This window comes from Candoia aspera, chromosome 14 (assembly GCF_035149785.1).
Source record: "Candoia aspera isolate rCanAsp1 chromosome 14, rCanAsp1.hap2, whole genome shotgun sequence".
NCBI classification, from domain to species: domain Eukaryota; kingdom Metazoa; phylum Chordata; class Lepidosauria; order Squamata; family Boidae; genus Candoia; species Candoia aspera.
Genome location: NC_086166.1, coordinates 8,557,837 through 8,576,930, shown reverse-complemented (window position 1 = coordinate 8,576,930; position 19,094 = coordinate 8,557,837). Strand labels below are relative to the sequence as shown.

Sequence of the window (19,094 nt, the reverse complement as noted above, 5' to 3'; positions counted from 1 at the left end):
GAGAAGGCTTTCTAATCTTTTTTGCTTAAAAGTCGCCCACATTTTTAGGAAAAAACAGTCAGAATGCCGCATTTAACAAGATTAAAGAAGGGTCAGGTTTGACAGCAAACAGCCTTTCCATATTTTAAATTAAAAAAATATAACAATAAAACTAGGGAGCATGGAGGCAAGGTAAACTGTTGGCTAGTGAAAACTGTATTGTCCTGGTGAATTAGATAATGATCAGGTTCACATATTGCTTGAACCATAGTTTTCTTACTAAACAAAAGATCACTAGCTGAGCTTATACAACACAGAATTTTTGACATTCCCAGCTGGCTTCCAATAAGCAAAATCAATAGGGAACTGCGTGACTCACTTAATGACCATGTGATTCGCAATGGCTGCGGTGATTTGTTTAATGGCTGCGGTAATTTGCTTAAAAACCATGGTAAAAATCATCATAAAATCAGGCCCAGATTCACTTAATGACTGCATCGCTTAGCAACCTAAATTCCAGTCCCAACTGGTCGTTAAGCAAGGACTACCTGTAAGTTAAACAGTCCCGTTACATATTCACAAGCCAAGGAAGAAAACCCTCATGTGAGTAACAGATTAGTAGAATTTGCCATTCCTCCCCGCTCTCCCCAGGATGCAGAGACCTGCCAAAATAACAGAACTGGATCACTTTGCAGAAACTAAAATCAAGACCACCACCCAGCCTCACTTCGCTACCTTGCCAAGGCCTGGATCCTCGCTGCGTAATGTTCTTCATGTTCTGAAACTTTCTTCTTCAGGTTGTCCACCTCTTGACGGAGTCCCGCTGAATGTTCCATCTCTCCCTCCAGGAGACTCCGCAAGGAACTGGAGAGAAGAGCGCACAGTGAGATGGATCTGCCTGATATCCGACGTTGGTCAAGACCAAACCCTTTCAGAGGGAGTCTAAAGGAATTGGACTGCACTTCTATTGGCGATTTTCCACATGGAGCGTGATAGAATCCCAGGAGAAAGTGGAGCTGCTACAAAAACGGTATCTCGGCCCCGGGAAAGTGTGAGAAAGAAATTCAAAGCAATTCTGCCTTGATTGAGGTAGGTATAAGTTGAGGTAGAGAGGGGCTTTGAGATGGTTTCAAGATTCAGTTACGGTACCTTCACTGGGTGGGAGGAGATGGGCGGTGGCAAATTTGATAAGAAAGAAAGGAAGAAAGAGGGGGGGGAGGGAGGGAGGGAGGGAGGAAGGAAGGAAGGAAGGAAGGGTGTATTCAAAGAAGAAGGAAGGAAGGAAGGAAGGAAGGAAGGAAGGAAGGAAGGAAGGGTGTATTCAAAGAAGAAGGAAGGAAAGAAGGAAGGAAGGAAGGAAGGAAGGAAGGAAGGAAGGAAGGAAGGAAGGAAGGAAGGAAGGAAGGGTGTATTCAAAGAAGAAGGAAGGAAGGAAGGAAGGAAGGAAGGAAGGAACTTTCCAAGACTCTCAGAGACTCCTCTTTCCTGACCTTGCCTACCTCAATAGGCCAACATCCCTCTGAAAAAGCCTTTTCAAAGAGGAAGCAGGCTCATACCACGAGCGCACAAAGAGCAAGCATGCATTTGATGTCAGAGAGGAAGAGCTCTCACAAATGCCTGCTTAGAGGTCTCTTGCATGGAACAAGTGCTCTGGTTAATCACAACTGCGTACACATGGAGCGGCTTCACAATGGAATCAAGATATAGCCAACGTGGGGGTGGAGCCTCTGGGGTACACGCGCACAAAGGGCAGAACTACTGAGCCCCAGGTCGGCAGTTCTCTTTGCATGTCAACGCAAAACAGGAGTCAACTTCAAGCCAACCTCAAGCCAACCTCTGTCCACATATAGTGATATGCCCACTCTCTCCATAGAGCTGATCCAAAGCATCGTTGTTTTACCTATTCTGTTCTTGTAGTTCATGTTTTCTGTTCATCATGGCTACAATAGCTTGCCGAAGTTCCGCTTTGGGGGAAAAAATAGACAAAATTAAGTCTATTATTCTTTTTGATGAACACTTAGTCATCTCACTCAGAACAGCTCTTAAATTCATGCCCCATAAGCACAGATATTTGTGTTTCAGTTAGATTGCTGTTGACTACAGTTTCCTTATTTTAACTATTTTAGTTAAGGCAAATTGCCATCATCACTTCCTAAAAAAATAACCTTCCCCCAACCTAAAATCCTCCAAACATGATGGACTTCAGGTCGTCATTTTGAGGAACTCTAGACCAGTATCCCTCAAAATTGGAAAAAAGTTTTCCAAAACTGGAAAATTCAGAACGAGCTTAGCAAGGATTTCCTCTATAGATGATTGGTATGTACATGCACTATAATTCTCAACAAGTCTCCAGTTACCCAAAGCACTGTTAAACCTAAGAATGTTTTACTTTTCCAAATTAGCATTTTTGAGTGGTTTATCTGCAGAACCCAAAATGAGCCTCTTTATGAGCACACGACCTCCTCTCCAGGCCAAGGTATTAATTTAAAACACTTTCAATGGCTAGTCTAGATAACCAGATCCTACAAGCACTCTTGACAATGATGGGAAAGCGAAATCATTTACCAGCATGTATCTATAAATACCCCAGTCCAAGACCTATTCTCCAATGGCTTTCAACAATAATATAAAACTGTGTGTTGAAAATGGCTGGGAAGACAAAAAATATACCAGAAGAAAGGAATGGCAAACCAGTTCTATATTATTGCCAAGAAAGCAACATGGACATATAGTCACTGGGAATCAAACTCAGCTTTAGGAAGAGATCTACTTCATATCAGTCAAGAGGTCCTGTCATATACCAAGGTTGGAGATAAATATGGAGATAAACCGCCTACCATCTGCATCACTGCAACTCGTTCACTATTGCCTTGAAGATCCTAGCTGACCTTGGCTGATCTTGAAAAACCTAACCTGGCTTGGGCTAGCACTTGGACAGGACACCACCAAGAAAACCTCAAGACCATAAACTAAATGAGGAAATCAGAACAACACCCCAGAAGAAAGCAATGGGAAACCAGTTCTAGATAGTTGCCAAGAAAACTACATGGAGGCAACCATGACGTTATCAGGAATGAAACTTGATTTGAAGAATCTTTACCTTAACCTCAGGCCACAGAGAACTCCAAGCCTTGTTGTTATTCTCTCTGTCCTCCCCACAGGAAGGCAGTTAGAAAGAAAATAAAGGCCTCTCCACCCTAGATGGGAAATAGTTCAGTTGCTTTAACTCTTGTAACCCATGCCTTTCTTTCCACTAAAACTTGCTAAAGAGAACTCCATGAGATTTGTTCTTGGAAAGCAATCACTTTTAGTGTTAGGCAGATGCTAACAAGCTGGCCCTTCTTTTGTCTGGATAATGAACTGGGTTTAACCTTACAAAGACTGGCCTGGATCCAGAATTCACTGTGGTTCAAAGGTAGATCTTCTGAGGTCAAACAACACCGTTCAAGAACAACTAGAATGATTTTAGAAGGGCCCATCATATCCACAGACTGATAGAGAACTCTCAGCCATCTAGATTCTACTTCATTTTTATTCTTATTGTATTTATTATATTCATAACTGTCTTGAATTTTAACTCTGTTTTTACTGTAAACCGCCCAGAGTCCCTCCTTTGGGGGGGGGAGATGGGCGGTGATACAATTTAATTAATTAATTAATCGGTTGATTGATTGATTCATTAATTCTGCTTTACCCATGGCACCAGGACACAGCTTGCTGAATTACAGATTATTGAATAAGTAAGAACTATTTGGGTTCATGCACTGTAAAGTGCGTGTTTGATTTGGGGACAGCATCTCATGTAAAACCAGCCAAGTGTGGATTGTTGAGTAAAGCACAGTTATACAAATCATGGTTTAGAATGGTGCAGCCAACAAGCTGGAAAGGGCTCTTAGGCAGGTGTTTTTCTTGCACTGCCAGGAGATGCCTAAAATCAGACTTGGGTTTTCAGTGAGCAAACTGCAGGTTTAATCATTTGGTTATGGCCTTTCATCTTACACAGTTTAAACACGCACAAAACTAGAACCATGCAAATTAGATACACACGAATTATTCTAAAAAGCATGTACCCCAACCCTGCGTTACGAACTCATTAAACCTGGAAGGAAAAAAAATCAGTGCTACCAAAACAACACTATTTCTTTTTAAATGTTACAGTTGTTCCATACTCACAACATCTGGAGAGCCTATGCTTTTCCAGACCTACATTTTTTTAGGTGTGTTAATAAGATAGCAAGAGTTGCTTTCAGACTTGAAAGGGAGAGACTTGAAGTGTGGAAAAGTTGTCCCTCAGCTCACATATGCTGCAGCCACCGCCTTCAAAAACGTGGCTGTTAAAAGCCACTTGCTGCCGCAGATGACACGGCTTAAACGTCACCTCGTATTCCGTATGTTGCACCTGCTACATGTTTAGTGAGTTAAGTTGCTATGCAACAGGCTGGAAGCCTCATTGTTCAGAAGCCATTCCCTTGGAAGAGAAGTGAAAATAGGTCTTTTGCAAAAATGTTAGAATCGCACTGCTCTGAAGCCCATTAACGCTTCAGAGATCGGACAAGGGCTATGCTCCTTTGCAGGAAGCTACCAGTGGTCTGATTCAGTGGCCGGGTTCACACATTGCTCTAAGCCATGGTTTGCTAAATCAACCACAATGGGCTGAATCCCCACAACACGCTAGGCCAAAACTAACCCAACCCTATTAAGGTTTAGCAAGATGGGAGATAACCAACTTCCTGTGTTTCCCGGGATACTTGAATTAACAAGTCAAACCTGGGAATATTCTATTTGTCTAAATGCTTATAGACAGCCCTTTCCACTCCTAAGATGTGCTCAAGAAAATAAGGCTACGAAAATCAGGAGTTTTTAAGCAACGAAAAAAGCTCTTCGTTTATCAGGCAACAGGCTTTACAGACTCAGTCTTTTTATTCAAAAGCTTGCAAAAATGCAGAAGGCAGTCCTTAACTCACAGACCAGAGGAATGTGATGTCTACATTCTAGCCAAACTAAATAAAATTGCTTACTTTCAGAAAACACACGGCAAGAGGGCCATGGCAGAAGACATCAGATTGGTTCCCATGCTGTGTTAAGTCATAATATGGTTTCTTTACTTTGGCGAAGAGTATTATATGGGTCTAGGCATTATGCTCCATAAACTGAGGTCTATGGGTCAGCAGCATCCCCACCAATTGTGGTTAATGTAGGGGAGCAAAGCATAGCCAGTGGCTGGAGTCATGTACTACATTTAACTAGTTTACTTACTAAATTGTAATGGCTGGTTTTGCACATAAGAATTAGATGGGTTCCCAGACTGATCGGAGGCACAAATAAATTACAGGACGTGTGGCTTAATGCAATTGGTAGACACCAAAGAGCTACTCGCTGAGGACAACCAGACAAACGTCCAAATAGCAGGCTGAACCAACTCCGAACTTTTAATTGAGTTATTTTCTAATGGGTGCATTTTATAGCTGGTACAGAACGTAGCAACCAGTTCCAATACAAGCTACTTTTGACACCTGATTGCATCCAAAATCAGTCATAAATTTGGGGGCTGCAAACATTCCCAAAAAGATCCAGAAGGAACGCATTGGGATTTTTGTGAAGGTAGCATCAATCAGCTAGAAAAAAGTTGCCCAACTTTTTTCGGGCTTCTGCAGAAACCTGAAACAAACCTAACAAAAGCTATTGCTTCAACAAATCCACTCAAGCAAGTTACTGTGACTCGCAAAGCAGGAACACCTTTTTTGCAGGCCCATGAAGAAGCCAGGAAAAAAGCTACCACTTTTAATGAAGAGCAGAGATTTAAAATATTAATGCAAGTACACCTTCTGGATCTATTTTGAAACACACCCAGCCCTGATGAGTTTATTTTCAATGGTAAATATACTGAAATCATCTTCCAGTATGTCTGGAAACCAGGTTCGCTATCAACTGCTGGATAGATATACACAATCAGCAAACATAAAGGCAATTGTGCCCCCTCCTGGACAACTGATGTTACTAATCTTCCATGGATCAAAAAGATTTCTCAGAAGGATCGGCCATGTGCTGCTTAATTACTTACTAGGATGAGGTTTATAATATACTGTACAGCTAGTCCTCACTTAATGACCACAATTGGGACCAGGATTTTGGTTGCCAAGCAAAGTGGTCATTAAGCAAATCTGACTCGATTTTATTACCTTTTTTGTGGCGGTTGTTAAGCAAATCACTGCAGGCATTAAGTGAACCACGTGGTCATTAAGTGAATCACATGGGTCCCCATTGATTCTGCTTGCCAGAAGCCAGCCAGGAAGGTTGAAAATGGCAGTCACAAGACCACAGAACGCTGTGACTGTCATAAATGTGAACCGGTTGCCAAGCACCCAAATCGTGATCCCATGACTACAGTGACACTGCAACGGTTGTAAGTTGGTTTTTTCAGTTTGAACTGTCACTAAACGAATGGTCATTAAGCAAGAACTACCTGTAATCAGTAAAGTAGCGCTAACACAGAGAGGAATTCCATCTCCTAATACCAGAAACCAACAGTGATTGAATGAAATGGATCAGTAGCAGGTTGAAATCAAACTCAAGAGACTATTTCATGGTTGATATGGAATTCTCAGCTGTAAGGTGGCGGGCTAAATTTACTTACAGGGTCTTTTAAAACTCATAACTAACCAATAAAATTCATTCCTATAAGACAGGGTGAAGGCCATTAAGCTGGACTCTCTTCAGAGGGGATCAGATCAATTCACAGAAGACATGTCTATCAAGGACAATTACTCTTGAAGGTTCAGTGCAACACCTGGGCTGCAGGCCAGCTGCAGGAGAACAATGGCGGAAGAGGGTTGTATCCCCACTTTCTGCTTGCGAGCACCCCAGAAGCATGAGGCTGGCCACCATGAGGAAACAGGTTGGACTACAAAGGATCTTGGCCTGATCCAGCAGGACCTTTTATGTTCTTTGAGAACATAAGGGCCAATTGCCCCACACATGAAAAGCGCGTACAGACAGACAAATGAGCAGCTGGATCAAGAGTTGTCATTAAAGTCAGTAAAATTCAATGTTTTTTTTTAAATCCTTATATTCTAAAAAGGAGAAGATGGAGCAATACGTTTTTATATGGTCTAGACTTAATGATAACCCTAAGGACTGAATGAATCTTATATGTTGATAATATACGGATCTTATTCTTCTCTTTTTCCTAGTTTTTTTCCTCCGTTATGTTCGACTTACTTTACTCACTGTATGGTACGTAGGGTTTCTTTTTAACTGTACAATCACTGACACATTATTTTTGTTTGTTCTATTTCACCAATAATACTTTAAAGTAAAACTCATTGGTTAAAGGGATAACTGTGGGACTTTGGGTAACTGCACATTTCATTTCCCAGTGAAACCAGGGCGTGGGGGGACTCCCAAATGAACATCCCAATTTTGGAATCTCTGGATTAAAAAAAACACTAGGTGCAAAGTATCTTTGATTTAATTCAGGCATCACTTTAAAAAGGGAGGAGTTTATTGAAAAGATAAGAGGTCTACAGAGCCACTGTGGCCAGAAAAAATAGCTTAGATCAAGCAATTTGGTCCCTCCCTCAGCTCTGAATTTCCACTTTAAATGTTCCTGGTTTAGGCAGAATTCCTAAAAACACAAGCATCAACAAACCTAACTTTGAGGGCCCCCTAAATGAAAACAAGTTCTGACAAAACCTTTTCCATGGATCAAGCCTTTAAAAAATATCCAAATACTCTAATAGTTACCTACCAACAGTCATCGATTCTGGCACGCTGTCTGAAGGCAGGAGCTCGTTTAAAGCATTCTTGTGGACAGGAGAGCTAGTCTCTACCCTGTGTGTAAAAATAAGAGAGGGAGACTGGAAAAAAGGCAACTGAAAAAAGTTTGACCTACTGAAACAAGGGTGGAAATAATTCGCTGGGGTGATGAGAGCCTAATCAAATCACCCTGCGGGAGCATTTGTCAACTGGAACCCACAGTTCTCATTAATATAGACTGGGCTATCCATGCAAGTCTTCTTTAGCCAACATAGATCACCACATCATTCAAATCCAACCCATCAAGAAGTATGAATGTTAGATGATTTAGCTCAGCTGACTTCAGACTGGTCAGCTTCTGAGATGGCATGGCAAATTTAAGAATCTGCAGATAACAAGGGCCTGGTTACCTGAGGGACACCTATCTCTGAAAGGTTCTTCCCATCTTACTGGATGGGAAGGGTGGATGTCCCATCTTACTGGATTGGACAGGGTGGGTGTGATTCCCTCAATTAAACAATGCCATCTTTCATTGTTCCATCTCTAGGAAGCATGCCTTCTCTGTCACATTTCTTTTTTTGCTTGGATATATCTTTTTTTTTCTTCTGGATTTTTTTCTACAAGATCTGTTTTCTATTTTATAATTTCCTCCTTTTTAAAGCCCAGAGTTGGGCAGCCTCTAAATCAAATATACAAAGAAACAAGTAACAAGGTACAGTCAACACGAGGTTATCTTTCTGCCTGCTTTAAGAATGAAGTTCCATCAGGATGGAAGAGGTGCCTGGAATGCTGAGGTGCCCAAAGATATCTCACTCAATCCCTGTTCCTTGTTCCCTGGAGATACTACATGTTTAAACATTTGCTAAAGGAACAGGAAACAAGGATGTGGCACTGCAAAGTGCCAGTCTCTTGCTTCATTTTTAGTTGCAAGAATGTCTCTTGGCCCCACAGGCATTCTTTGAAAATCAAAACGAACGGAGGCTGCAGCTCAGTGCCTTCTTTGGGAGAAAGTCCACCTACTCAGGAAAACAATAAAGGTAGCAGTAGCTTTATCTCAGCCATGATCCAGCACAGCAAAACGTTTGAGGATAAAACTACAGCTGTCCCGTTGTCACAGTTTGTTTTTTGTGCCTTCGAGTCAGTGCTGACTCCTGGCGACTGCCTGGACAAGTCCCTGCAGTTTTCTTGCAAGGTTTTTTGGGTTTCCATCATCTCCTTTCTAGGGTTGAGAGAGAGGGACTGGCCCAAGGTCACCCAGCTAGCTTTGTGCCTAAGGCAGGACTAGATCTCAACAGGCCTCCCAGTTTCTAGCTAGATCCTCATGACATTCATTTTCTGAATGGGCAAGGCCCTCCCTTGAGCCATAAAAGCTGTTGTCGTAAAAGTACCTGCAGCATCTTCTAAATGTACTGCCACTAAAAAAATAAAAAAAAGTTAAGACCTCTAGTTTAAGGGACTGGGAGCAAATTCTCAGGGATGTGTGTCTTGCCTATCCAGAGTTAGTCAACCGTGCAAACCATGTTCCATCTGATTGAGATGCAACAGCCAGTTACGGTTTTGCACAATGATTGGGGAAGAAAAGCTGAATGTGAGAGGAGGGAGTGAGAAGTTTAGGCACAAACGGTTCAGCTTAACAGCTTAAAGATAGACAACCAACTTTGAAAAAGCTGCTACAGGTAGTCCTTGCTTAACGACCACAATGGAGACCAGAATTTTGGTCCGCTAAACAATGCGTTCATTAAGCAAATCCGAGCCAATTTTACAACCTTTTTTGCGGCAGTCATTAAACAGATCATGCAGTTCCCCATTGATTTTTCTGGCTGGGAAGGTCGGAAATGGGGATCACGTGACCATGGGACACTGCGACGGTTGTAAAGGTGTGACAGTTGCCAAGTGCCCAAATCGCAATCACATGACTGCAGGGACACTGCAACAGCCGTAAATGCGAGGAACGGTCGCAAGTCAGTTCTTTCAGTGCAGTGCCGTCGTAAGTCCGAACCATCGCTAAACAAATGGTCATTAAGCGAGGACTACCTGTATATGTGCTTCACTTTTCACACAATGGCTGCTGTAGCTGGTCCCCTCTTCCTCCTTTAGCCTTCCTTTCCCTTCTGGCCCCGATGTTTTCAACTTCCCTATGCTTTTGTCCTTTCACAGGGCACACTTCCAAAAAAACCCACTGGTTGCATCCACGTACTACTTTATCAGCATCACCCATTATTTATTTATTGGGTTACAGAAACATTCTTGCAATGATACTGCAGGCTTAGCAGCATACCAGTTGCCCCCCACCCCACAGACCCACATCCCTTAACAGGCAAAGAAAAGCTTCCCCTTTTTAAAAATTAAAACTTTGAAGAGCAAAATGCATTTAGAAGAAGCTGAGATTCTTGCAGGCCCCAGCAGAAATGCCCATGAAGATCAGACTGCCCATCCAAACCAATGGTTTGCTGATTTTTTTTAATGACCTCTTAATTGATTAGTTACCTGTAGTGCAATTCAGCATTTGTCTGAGTCAATTCTAATGAAAAGTCTGTGTTTTCATGTTCGTTGCCATCCTCCAGATTTTCTAAAGTAGCCGATAGATATATATGTTAGTAAAAATATGGCATAACATCCTCCTAGATCAGTGTTGCTCAACCTTGGTAACTTTAAGATGTCTTGACTTCAACTCCCAGAATTCCCCAGCCAGCATGCTGGCTAGGGAATTCTGGGAGTTGAAGTCCAAACACCTTAAAGTTGTCAAGGTTGAAAAACACTGTCCAAGACCCTATGATTCTTCCTTTGTTCAACTCCCCTCCCACACACCCACATTTCACATTCTTTTGTGCGCTGACTTGTTAAATTTCACTTCAAATTCAGCTGTGTCAGGAAAATTCCCCCCCCAGGATGAAAATTTCAAGGTGGAGAATAACAATACGCTAAATTAAAAACCGCAAGGAGTCTGGTAGCACCTTTTCCAACTAACAAGTTTTATTAAAAGGCAAAAACTTTTTAATAAAGCTTATGCCTTGTTAAAAAAAAATTGTTAATCGGAAAAGGTGCTACTAAACTCTTTCTGATTTCTGGCTGCCACAGATTAACACAGTTCTCCTTCTCCAACGTCTACAAACTAAATACTGTAATCTGGAGGCTGAAATTTATTGAATACCTTTATTTAAGACTGAAAACCTCCTTTGCTAAGAATTAAGCACACAAGTCATACAACTGACGTGGAAAAAAGAACAAGGCTGCTAAGATGATGATTGCTTCCAGAAGTAAAACCACTGACAGGTTCCACAAATCTCACGGAGCTTGATGTGATTTGTTCAGCTCTGAAGTAGCATCCTTTGTGAACCCAGCCAATGGTTTTTCATCCCAAAGATCATGGTTAATCAAACCACAGCTTCATACTACAAGTAGTTCTCACTTAACGACCCCAATTGCGACCAGAATTTCAGTTGCTAAGCGAAGCAGTCATTAAGCAAATCGGACCTGATTTTATGACCACTTTGTGGCGATCATTAAGCAAATCACAGTGACCATTAAGTGAACCACATGGTCGTTAAGTGAATCACACGGTTCCCCATGGATTTTGCTTGTCAGAAGCTGGCTGGGAAGGTCGAAAATGGCGATCACATGACCACAGGATGCTGTGATGGTCATAAATGCGAACTGGTTGCCAAGTGCCCAAATTGCGATCACATGACCGTGGGGGACACTGCGAGGGTCGTAAGTGTGAGGACCAGTTGTAAGTCAGTTTTTTCAGCACCATCGTGAGTCTGAACCATCACTAAACGAATGGTCATTAAGTGAGGACTATCTGTACATGAAAACCTAGTTTTAGATTATCAACTTGGCAATGTCTTCAGACCTTCTGCTGTTACCCTCCTCCAGAGGTGGGTAGCCTTTGGCTGGCCAGGGATCATAACATTTTGTGGTGGGAAATGGAAAAGGAAAAAATGATTAAAAAGTTTTCTCCCTACGCCATGTATAATTTTATAGCCCTTAGCCCTAATCCTTGTTGTATAAGCTATAATGCCCTAAATATGAACTCTCCTCACCAGGTTATGCTCCAGCGTTGGGCATAATTGAATTTTATATTGCTTTCTTTTCTTTTATGGCCATTGCATATTGGTTTTACTGTTCTGTATTAGATTTTTAAATAATTCATGCTCTAAATTGTCCACTGCACTGGAATCTCCCATAATGAATGGCATGGGAAGGAAATAAAAGCATAATTTGTATAAAATGACTAGCTGGCATAGAGCTTGTTTTTTTTTAAAAAAGGTTCCTACATTATGCAACTTAAGCACTGGAATGTTGGAATTCAGCAGGCTGTGGAAGTTAGGAACATAGCCACTACAAACAGAAACAGCTCTTGATGACTTTGAGGATGGCAAAGGGCAACCTAACATTCACCCAGTTTGCCTTTACTTCGTACTTGAGCAGGGAACTGTAAGAAATGGCAGCCTGCCAGGGGTGCAAGCACTTTGGCCAGCCTTGGTAGGTAAGCCAACCACCATGGCTTGCAAGGTATCACCCTCTGTCATTGACAGCTGAGAATCAAGATCATGCACAAAAAGCAAGGCCAGATTCCAGGCGTTGCTCCTGAAAGGCACCTCCAGAAAGCGACCTGTTTTGCTCCATATCCAGATGTGCGCATGCAGAAGCTGAACAAGCTCACATGTCCAATGAAATTATCAAATAGAGAGACTACGCATTTTCACATGGGAAGTTTGAGCTGCACATGGAGCATCTTTATTGTAAACTGCATCCCTCTGAGAGACCGTAGGGGGGTTAGGAGAGTGATGGAAGGAATGAACAACCAAGAGATAAGAGGGGAGTCCATTAGTAGCTTATCTCATAAATGGCAACTCAGTCCGGGTGGTGTGAAATCCTTGGCTTACGACCATTCGTTTAGCGAACATTCAAAGTTATGACGGTGCTGGAAAAAGTGATTTGTCACTGGTCCTCACACTTACGACCGTCACAGCATCCCATGGCCACGTGATCAAAATTTGGGCGCTTAACAACCAGCATGTATTTATGACAGTTGCAGCGTCCCGGGATCACCATTTGTAACCTTCCCAGCCGGCTTCCAACAAGCAAAATCAATGAGGAACCACATGATTCACTTAACAATGGCAGTGATTCACTTAACGACCAGTGCAAAACAGGTCATAAAATCAGGTGCAGTCACATGATGCCTCACTTAATAACCACACCGCTTAACAACAAATTTTCCAGTCCCTATTGTGGTCGCAAGTTGAGGACTACCTGTATTCAAACCATTCCAAGAGGCTCCACCTTGGCGAACTCACCAACAAATGAGAGTTGGGAATTTCTCTTCCAACGTGAAAGATACTTTATTAAACACGGGTAAGTCTTGGTTGCTTGATCTTGCCCAGCTCTCACACGCATGCACATGAAGCCCTTATCCCGCTACCTCTTTTGAGTTACCCATGCTATTTCAGATATGCTGAATCAGTTTAACTAGAAACGTGCAAAATATTTCAACCATGAAACTTTCTGATCCTGAAAGAGGCCACTGAGTATTCCCGGAGCATGGAACAAATCCATTTCAGGCTGAATCGTAACCAGAACACCTCAAGGGGCCCATCTCCAAGCTGGAACGGCGGATTCAGATTAACTTGGTTATGTGCTGTTAAGTCAGCGTTGACTCTTAGGGACCACACAGATAGATTCTAGATTTGGGAAACTCCATATTACCAAATGAGATGCCTCTCCAAAATGTTTGTCAGCAGTTCAGGAAGAGGAGGATTTTTTAAAAAGGGAATGCTCTTTAATGTATTCACTTCTTTGTTTTCAGGCATTCAGGATGTGAAATCCCACCTGGGAGACCACAAAGCGCACCAAAATTTGGACAAATCCTTGAATCGCTGAATGGACGTTGAGGAAACCTAGCCTGCCAATCTCCCCTCTGCTAGCATATTTGGCCCCAGAGGACATGTGGCGATATCAAGACCTACTCACCAGTCTGCAAGAAGGAACCCACAACGTTGACAGGGAATAATTCATCGGAGTCATCGTTCAGCATTTGCAGAGGAGTTTCAGTGCAAACCAGTGAATGGGATGTCACACCTTCAGCAGGTCTACAGAAAATGATTTTCAGACAGACCAAAAAATAGTAAGTGGTGGAAGAGAGTACCATCTCGCCAGCTGGTTGCCTTTCCATGAAAGAAAGCAAGTTCAAAGGTTGCTTTTTTTATTATTTATTAAATTCTGCTATTAGATTTCTAAGCCACTGAATCACCCAGCCTCCCACTGGAAACCCAAGCCATCTATATAGACACCACCACCAACTCCAGTAAAAGGGATTGACAAAGCTGGAGCTCATTTTGTTGGATTCATACATTGCATTAAGGTTGGCTTAAAGCTGTACTTTAAACATCACAGTACACCAAAAGCTGTGGTCTGAGTTCATATGGAGAGCCAGTTTGGTCTAGTGGTTAAGGTGCTGGGCTAGGAACCAGGAGACTGTGAGTTCTAGTCCCGCCTTGGGCACGAAGCCAGCTGGGTGACCTTGGGCCAGTCCCTCCCTCTCAGCCCAAGAGCCAATCAGGCATGGCATGAGAGTTCTAGTCCCGCCTTGGGCATGAAAGCTGGCTGGGTGACCTTGGGCCAGTCCCTCTCTCTCAGCCCAAGAGCCAATCAGGCGTGGCATGAGAGTTCTAGTCCCGCCTTGGGCATGAAAGCTGGCTGGGTGACCTTGGGCCAGTCCCTCTCTCAGCCCAACTCACCTCACAGGGTTGCTGTTGTGGGGAAAAGAGGAGGAGGAAGGAGAATTAGGTACGCTTGCCACCTTATTTGTAAAAACAATAAAGGCGGGATAGAAAATAAATAAAAAAAATATGTCACACTAAAGGAAAATCACAGCCACCACAGTTCGATTTAGTGCCATGCGTGCCACAGCCATGAGTTATAAGCTTCTAATGTTCCAGCAATATGAACGTGGATGTGAAAATCATTATTCAATATAATTATATCATTATATATGATTATATAATAAAAATCATTACTCAATGTAGTGATAATATGAATACGGTATTATGGCCCTTTATCTGTCCCGAAGTAGAAATGTCACTGAGCAAACCAGGTATCCGATTTCGCTGACTGCCAAGATCCAACCTCCTAGCAGAAGCTTGGAGACCATCTCAAAGGAGGCAGAGCTATGGTGACAACATATCCAGAACTGGCCCTTCTGGGCCCTGACCCCAAAGTCATAGCATTCGAGAAGGGCGGCTCTTAAGCTGAACCCTACTAAGACGATGTATTTCAAGCTGTACAAATCCCATGGACCAAACTGTTCTCCATCATGGTAGACAGTGCACTCAATAAGCTGTAAAAAGAAGACTTGAGCACTAGGCTCAAAGCAGAGGGTTGCCTCATGGAAAGTTCTCCATTGGTTAGAGACAGGTTGAATCCACACCTCCCCCTGAGCCATTACATGGCTTTAGTTCTGGCAAAGCATTCTATGGGAAACAAACAGTCATTATGTGTTGGCCATGACTTATGGGTTAGCATACTATCTGAACCTTCCCTACGGTGGCTTATTGAATAAGACATGATTAAAACCAAGCAGTGCTTAACAGGATGTTTGCCCCATCCTGTTCATCGATGGGCTCCCCAGCTGTCTCTTCCATAAGTCCTGTCTCTGATCACTTCTGCTTCCTGGGTGTTGGTCTTCAAATCAGTGTAATCCTTGTCACCTCATCTCCAGCCCAGGCAATCTGCTGCATCAGACTTCATTATGTCCAGCTTAAACCAGACAATGGTGCTCTGTACCTGGGGGGCTCCTACTGCTGCCCTGCTGCCCTGAAACATGGCAGAAGCTGGTTTAAACCCAACATCATTAACTCTCAAGAAGAGGGTGTGAACCCAGGGTTTTGCAAATCCTGGAACCTCCATCAACCACGATTTCCTGAAATCAATGGCATTTTGAGACAAGACATGTAAGGGAAGCCAAGGTTAAGCCCAAGAGCTGGCGTTTAATACAGTCTGAAAAGGAAGAAAAAAGCCAGCCCTCCTGCCAAAACCAGGGTGGAAAAAAGGGGTAGATTGTTGGACTTCTTGTGTACATGGTACGGTCCCCTACCAAATATTAACAGCCCGCTCTTGAATTAAGGCACAAAAACACCTCTATCTGGTCCAGACTCACTTTGTGAGCACATCTCTGTCTTCCATCACACCGTGGTTCACCAATGTTCTGCCACTGCTCTCATCTGCATCTTCGTCGTCTATACTTTTGACATCCAGCTTCAGGAAGCTACAGTCACCATTCAGATATTCAGAGCGGTTCTTCAGCAAAGTCACGGCCCGGTCGCCGCTCAGCGGACCCAGTTGCTCTGCTGCAGGAGAAGCCACAGAGGCTGAAAGTCTCTCAGGGCATTCTTCTGAGTCTTCCCCCGAAGCTGTCACCCGCAAGGGGTTCCCCAAAAGTTGGCCGTCTTCCTCGTCAAATGAAATTATTTTTGTGATTCTCTTCTTTTTCTTCGTTCGATCTTTCCGGCATTTTAAATCTGAAGGAAAAAAGAGAGGCCCCAAAGGGAAGACCTTAACTTCGGCGTTTCTCAACCTCAACGACGTTAAGATGCATGGACTTCAACTCCCAGAATTCCCCAGGCAGCCATGCCTTAACTCAAAGAGCTTTATTTATTGTTAAGTTATAAAAGTGACTCTGGGCAGCTTACAGATAAAAAAATTGTAAAACCATTATAAAAATAGAAAGTACAAAAAATAGAAGACAGAGAGGGAAACTCAAAGGCGGAGAGAGCGTCTTAAGTCACCAACCACCCCCAGGGCTGCCTATCTGTGATGGAATTTGTCCCGGAAAGGGCGGGGGGGGGGGGGCGGTAATGTGGTAGAATTCAAAGCTACCTTGGTTCTCAGGAAGGAGGGAGCGCATTCCAAGGAGATAAGAGGACTCGCAGTCTGGAAAGCCTTGGCAGGGACACCAAGAGAGTTGGAGCAGCCCTGCCCTAGAGTCTCCCGGGTTATTTCCCCTTAGGCTAGTTAGGGTAGCTTTAGTCTGGCAAGATTCTGTCTATGCTAAGAGCAAATAAAGAACTAGAGTTTGGAATACCCTGACTTGTCATTCCTGGGCTGGCCCCGACATCAATCTTGCCAGACTAAAGCTACCCTAACTAGCCTAAGGGGAAATAACCCAGGAGACTCTAGGGCAGGGCTGCTCCAACTCTCTTGGTGTCCCTGCCAAGGCTTTCCAGACTGTGAGTCCTCTTACCTCCTTGGAATGCGCTCCCTCCTTCCTGAGAACCGGCGGCAGCTTCAAATTCCACCACACTATCACTCTTGGATCCCCAGGCTGGTTGGCAGAGCCAGGTCTTGACGCTCTTCCTGGAGGCCAGAAGAGAGGGGGCCAATGTCACCTCTGGGGGCAAGATGTTGCACAGGATGGGGGCCACGGCAGAAAAGGCTCTCCTCCTCGACCCCGCCAGCTGGAATTCTTTAACCGATGGGGTCCGCAGCATGCCCTTCCTGCCGGACCAGGTGGGACGGGTCATGTAATTGGGATGAGGCGGCACCTCGGGTGACCTGGGCCCATGCCATGAAGGGCTTTGAAGGTGATAACCAACACCTTGACTTGGACCCGGAAGCACCCAAAACAGGCCGCATGTCCCAATGTTATACCGCCCATCTCCCACCCAAAAAGTCCCCCTTTTGGGGGGGAGATGGGCGGTAACAGAAATTTGAATAATAAACAAATTGAATAATAAATATATTCCTAGTAGGACTTACCACCACTGACGCTCTTGGATAAAATAGGCAGCAGGTCGGCATCTTGATCAGATCTGATCAACATGGAAACAGGAGAAGAGGCGGTGATCTCCCGGAAGAGGGTGCTAACCCCTTGGGTGGATTCCTTCAGCAAAGAGGTCACATTCTGGGTCGACTCCTTGAGAAGGTCAGAGACTGAGGGCGGGCACTTGCTCTGTCCGTTTAAATCCTTGTTATCAATGTTGATGGCAAAAAGGATAGAGTTCAGCCCTTTGGGTCAAGCAAAAACAGAAAAAAAAAACATCTTTATGCCATTCGAATGGGACTACTCTGCACAAAAACAGGATCCCAGATGGTCAACCCTCTAACAGCAAGTCATAACCAAAAAAGAGATTTTTTACAAATCCTCCTTACTCAGATTTGTTGCAAGGAAAGAAAGGTTACAGGTATGTATTGAAACAGGTTTCCTCGCTCCCGGCCTTCCGGAAGAATTTGAAGACCTGGTTCTGCCGCCTTGCTTGGGATGGGAAAGATAACAGCTCCACCTGGGGATGGTTGGCGCCACAGCACCCCCTACTGATTGGGATTCCAGCTCCTCTTGGGTTTTATATCTATTTATTCTATTTATATTCCTAGATTGTGATTTTAGGTTTGTACATTTTTATTATCTTTTATTGTAAACCGCCCAGAGTCCCCCGTTGGGGGAGATGGGCGGTGATATAAATTAAACAAACAAACAAACAAATACAGGTATGTGCAATCTCATCGTCATTTATCAGTGAGCGCATTAAGGCAGCTCCTTGACGCCTTCGACCCCTTTTCTGACTTACTACTGTCCCTGTTTAGCAGATATGAAAGCAATGTCCATCTACTGTGGTTCTGCAGCATTTTGGAGACACCAGTTCCTGTTTTCATGCGTAAGAGAATTCTGCTACGCAGCCTCTTGATCCATCTGATTCACTACTGTCCATTTTGGCCAGAAACAGTCCTCCAAAAACTGGAGGATCAAGGCCAAGAACTCACCTCACGCGTGGGTCAGGAAGGATTGCGCTAAGCTGGGACATGGCTTGATTGATTTTGGCTCATCGAATTGTATAAACCCACCATTATTTATTCAACAAAGGGTAGTTAAGCCGAACACGAGTAAATAATGGTGGGTTTATACAACCTGATGAGCCGAAACTAAGCAAGCCGTGTCATAGCTTAGCGCAGTCATTCCTCACCTACCCTTATGTCAGCTCCGAGGAGGAAGATGCTTTTTGTAAGAGTCACTGGTTATCTCCAGAAGTGCTAAATTCAAGGCAACGGCCATCGCTAACAGACGTTCAACGGTTTAGGAATTTTGGGTGTGAGCGTTATGACTCTGGATGATCTACAATGGGTTTTTCAGTGGGTTTGGACTTCCATGGTGAAACAAATAAATAAAATAGCCTAGCCTATGCTTGTCAATCAATTTTTTTCTTTGGAGACGCAAGGAGCTTAACTTTCTAGGTGCAAAGCAGGGGCTTTCTCACCAGAGCTACAGCGTCTTCTCTGCTACACAGAGACAAGGAAGGAGGTTTCTGAGGTCCAAGACCACGCTGGGTCTGCTGTTGTGAGAAAGAAGGCAGATGCTACGACCT

The 19,094-nt window shown here is 43.6% G+C and overlaps 1 protein-coding gene across 1 annotated transcript in view; it reads right to left on the bottom strand.

Annotated features, from left to right (window-relative positions):
- The window catches only part of SNX29 (sorting nexin 29), a 171,901-nt gene that overhangs the window by 139,155 nt on the left and 13,652 nt on the right, over positions 1-19,094 (bottom strand). Inside the window, exons 7-13 of the mRNA XM_063314834.1 lie at positions 17,494-17,742; positions 15,896-16,256; positions 13,711-13,829; positions 10,222-10,303; positions 7,727-7,809; positions 1,880-1,943; positions 715-843 (exon numbers count right to left, since the gene is read on the bottom strand). Of these exons, the coding sequence (XP_063170904.1) occupies positions 715-843; positions 1,880-1,943; positions 7,727-7,809; positions 10,222-10,303; positions 13,711-13,829; positions 15,896-16,256; positions 17,494-17,742 (1,087 nt within the window). The remainder of the gene's footprint in view (positions 1-714; positions 844-1,879; positions 1,944-7,726; positions 7,810-10,221; positions 10,304-13,710; positions 13,830-15,895; positions 16,257-17,493; positions 17,743-19,094) is intronic.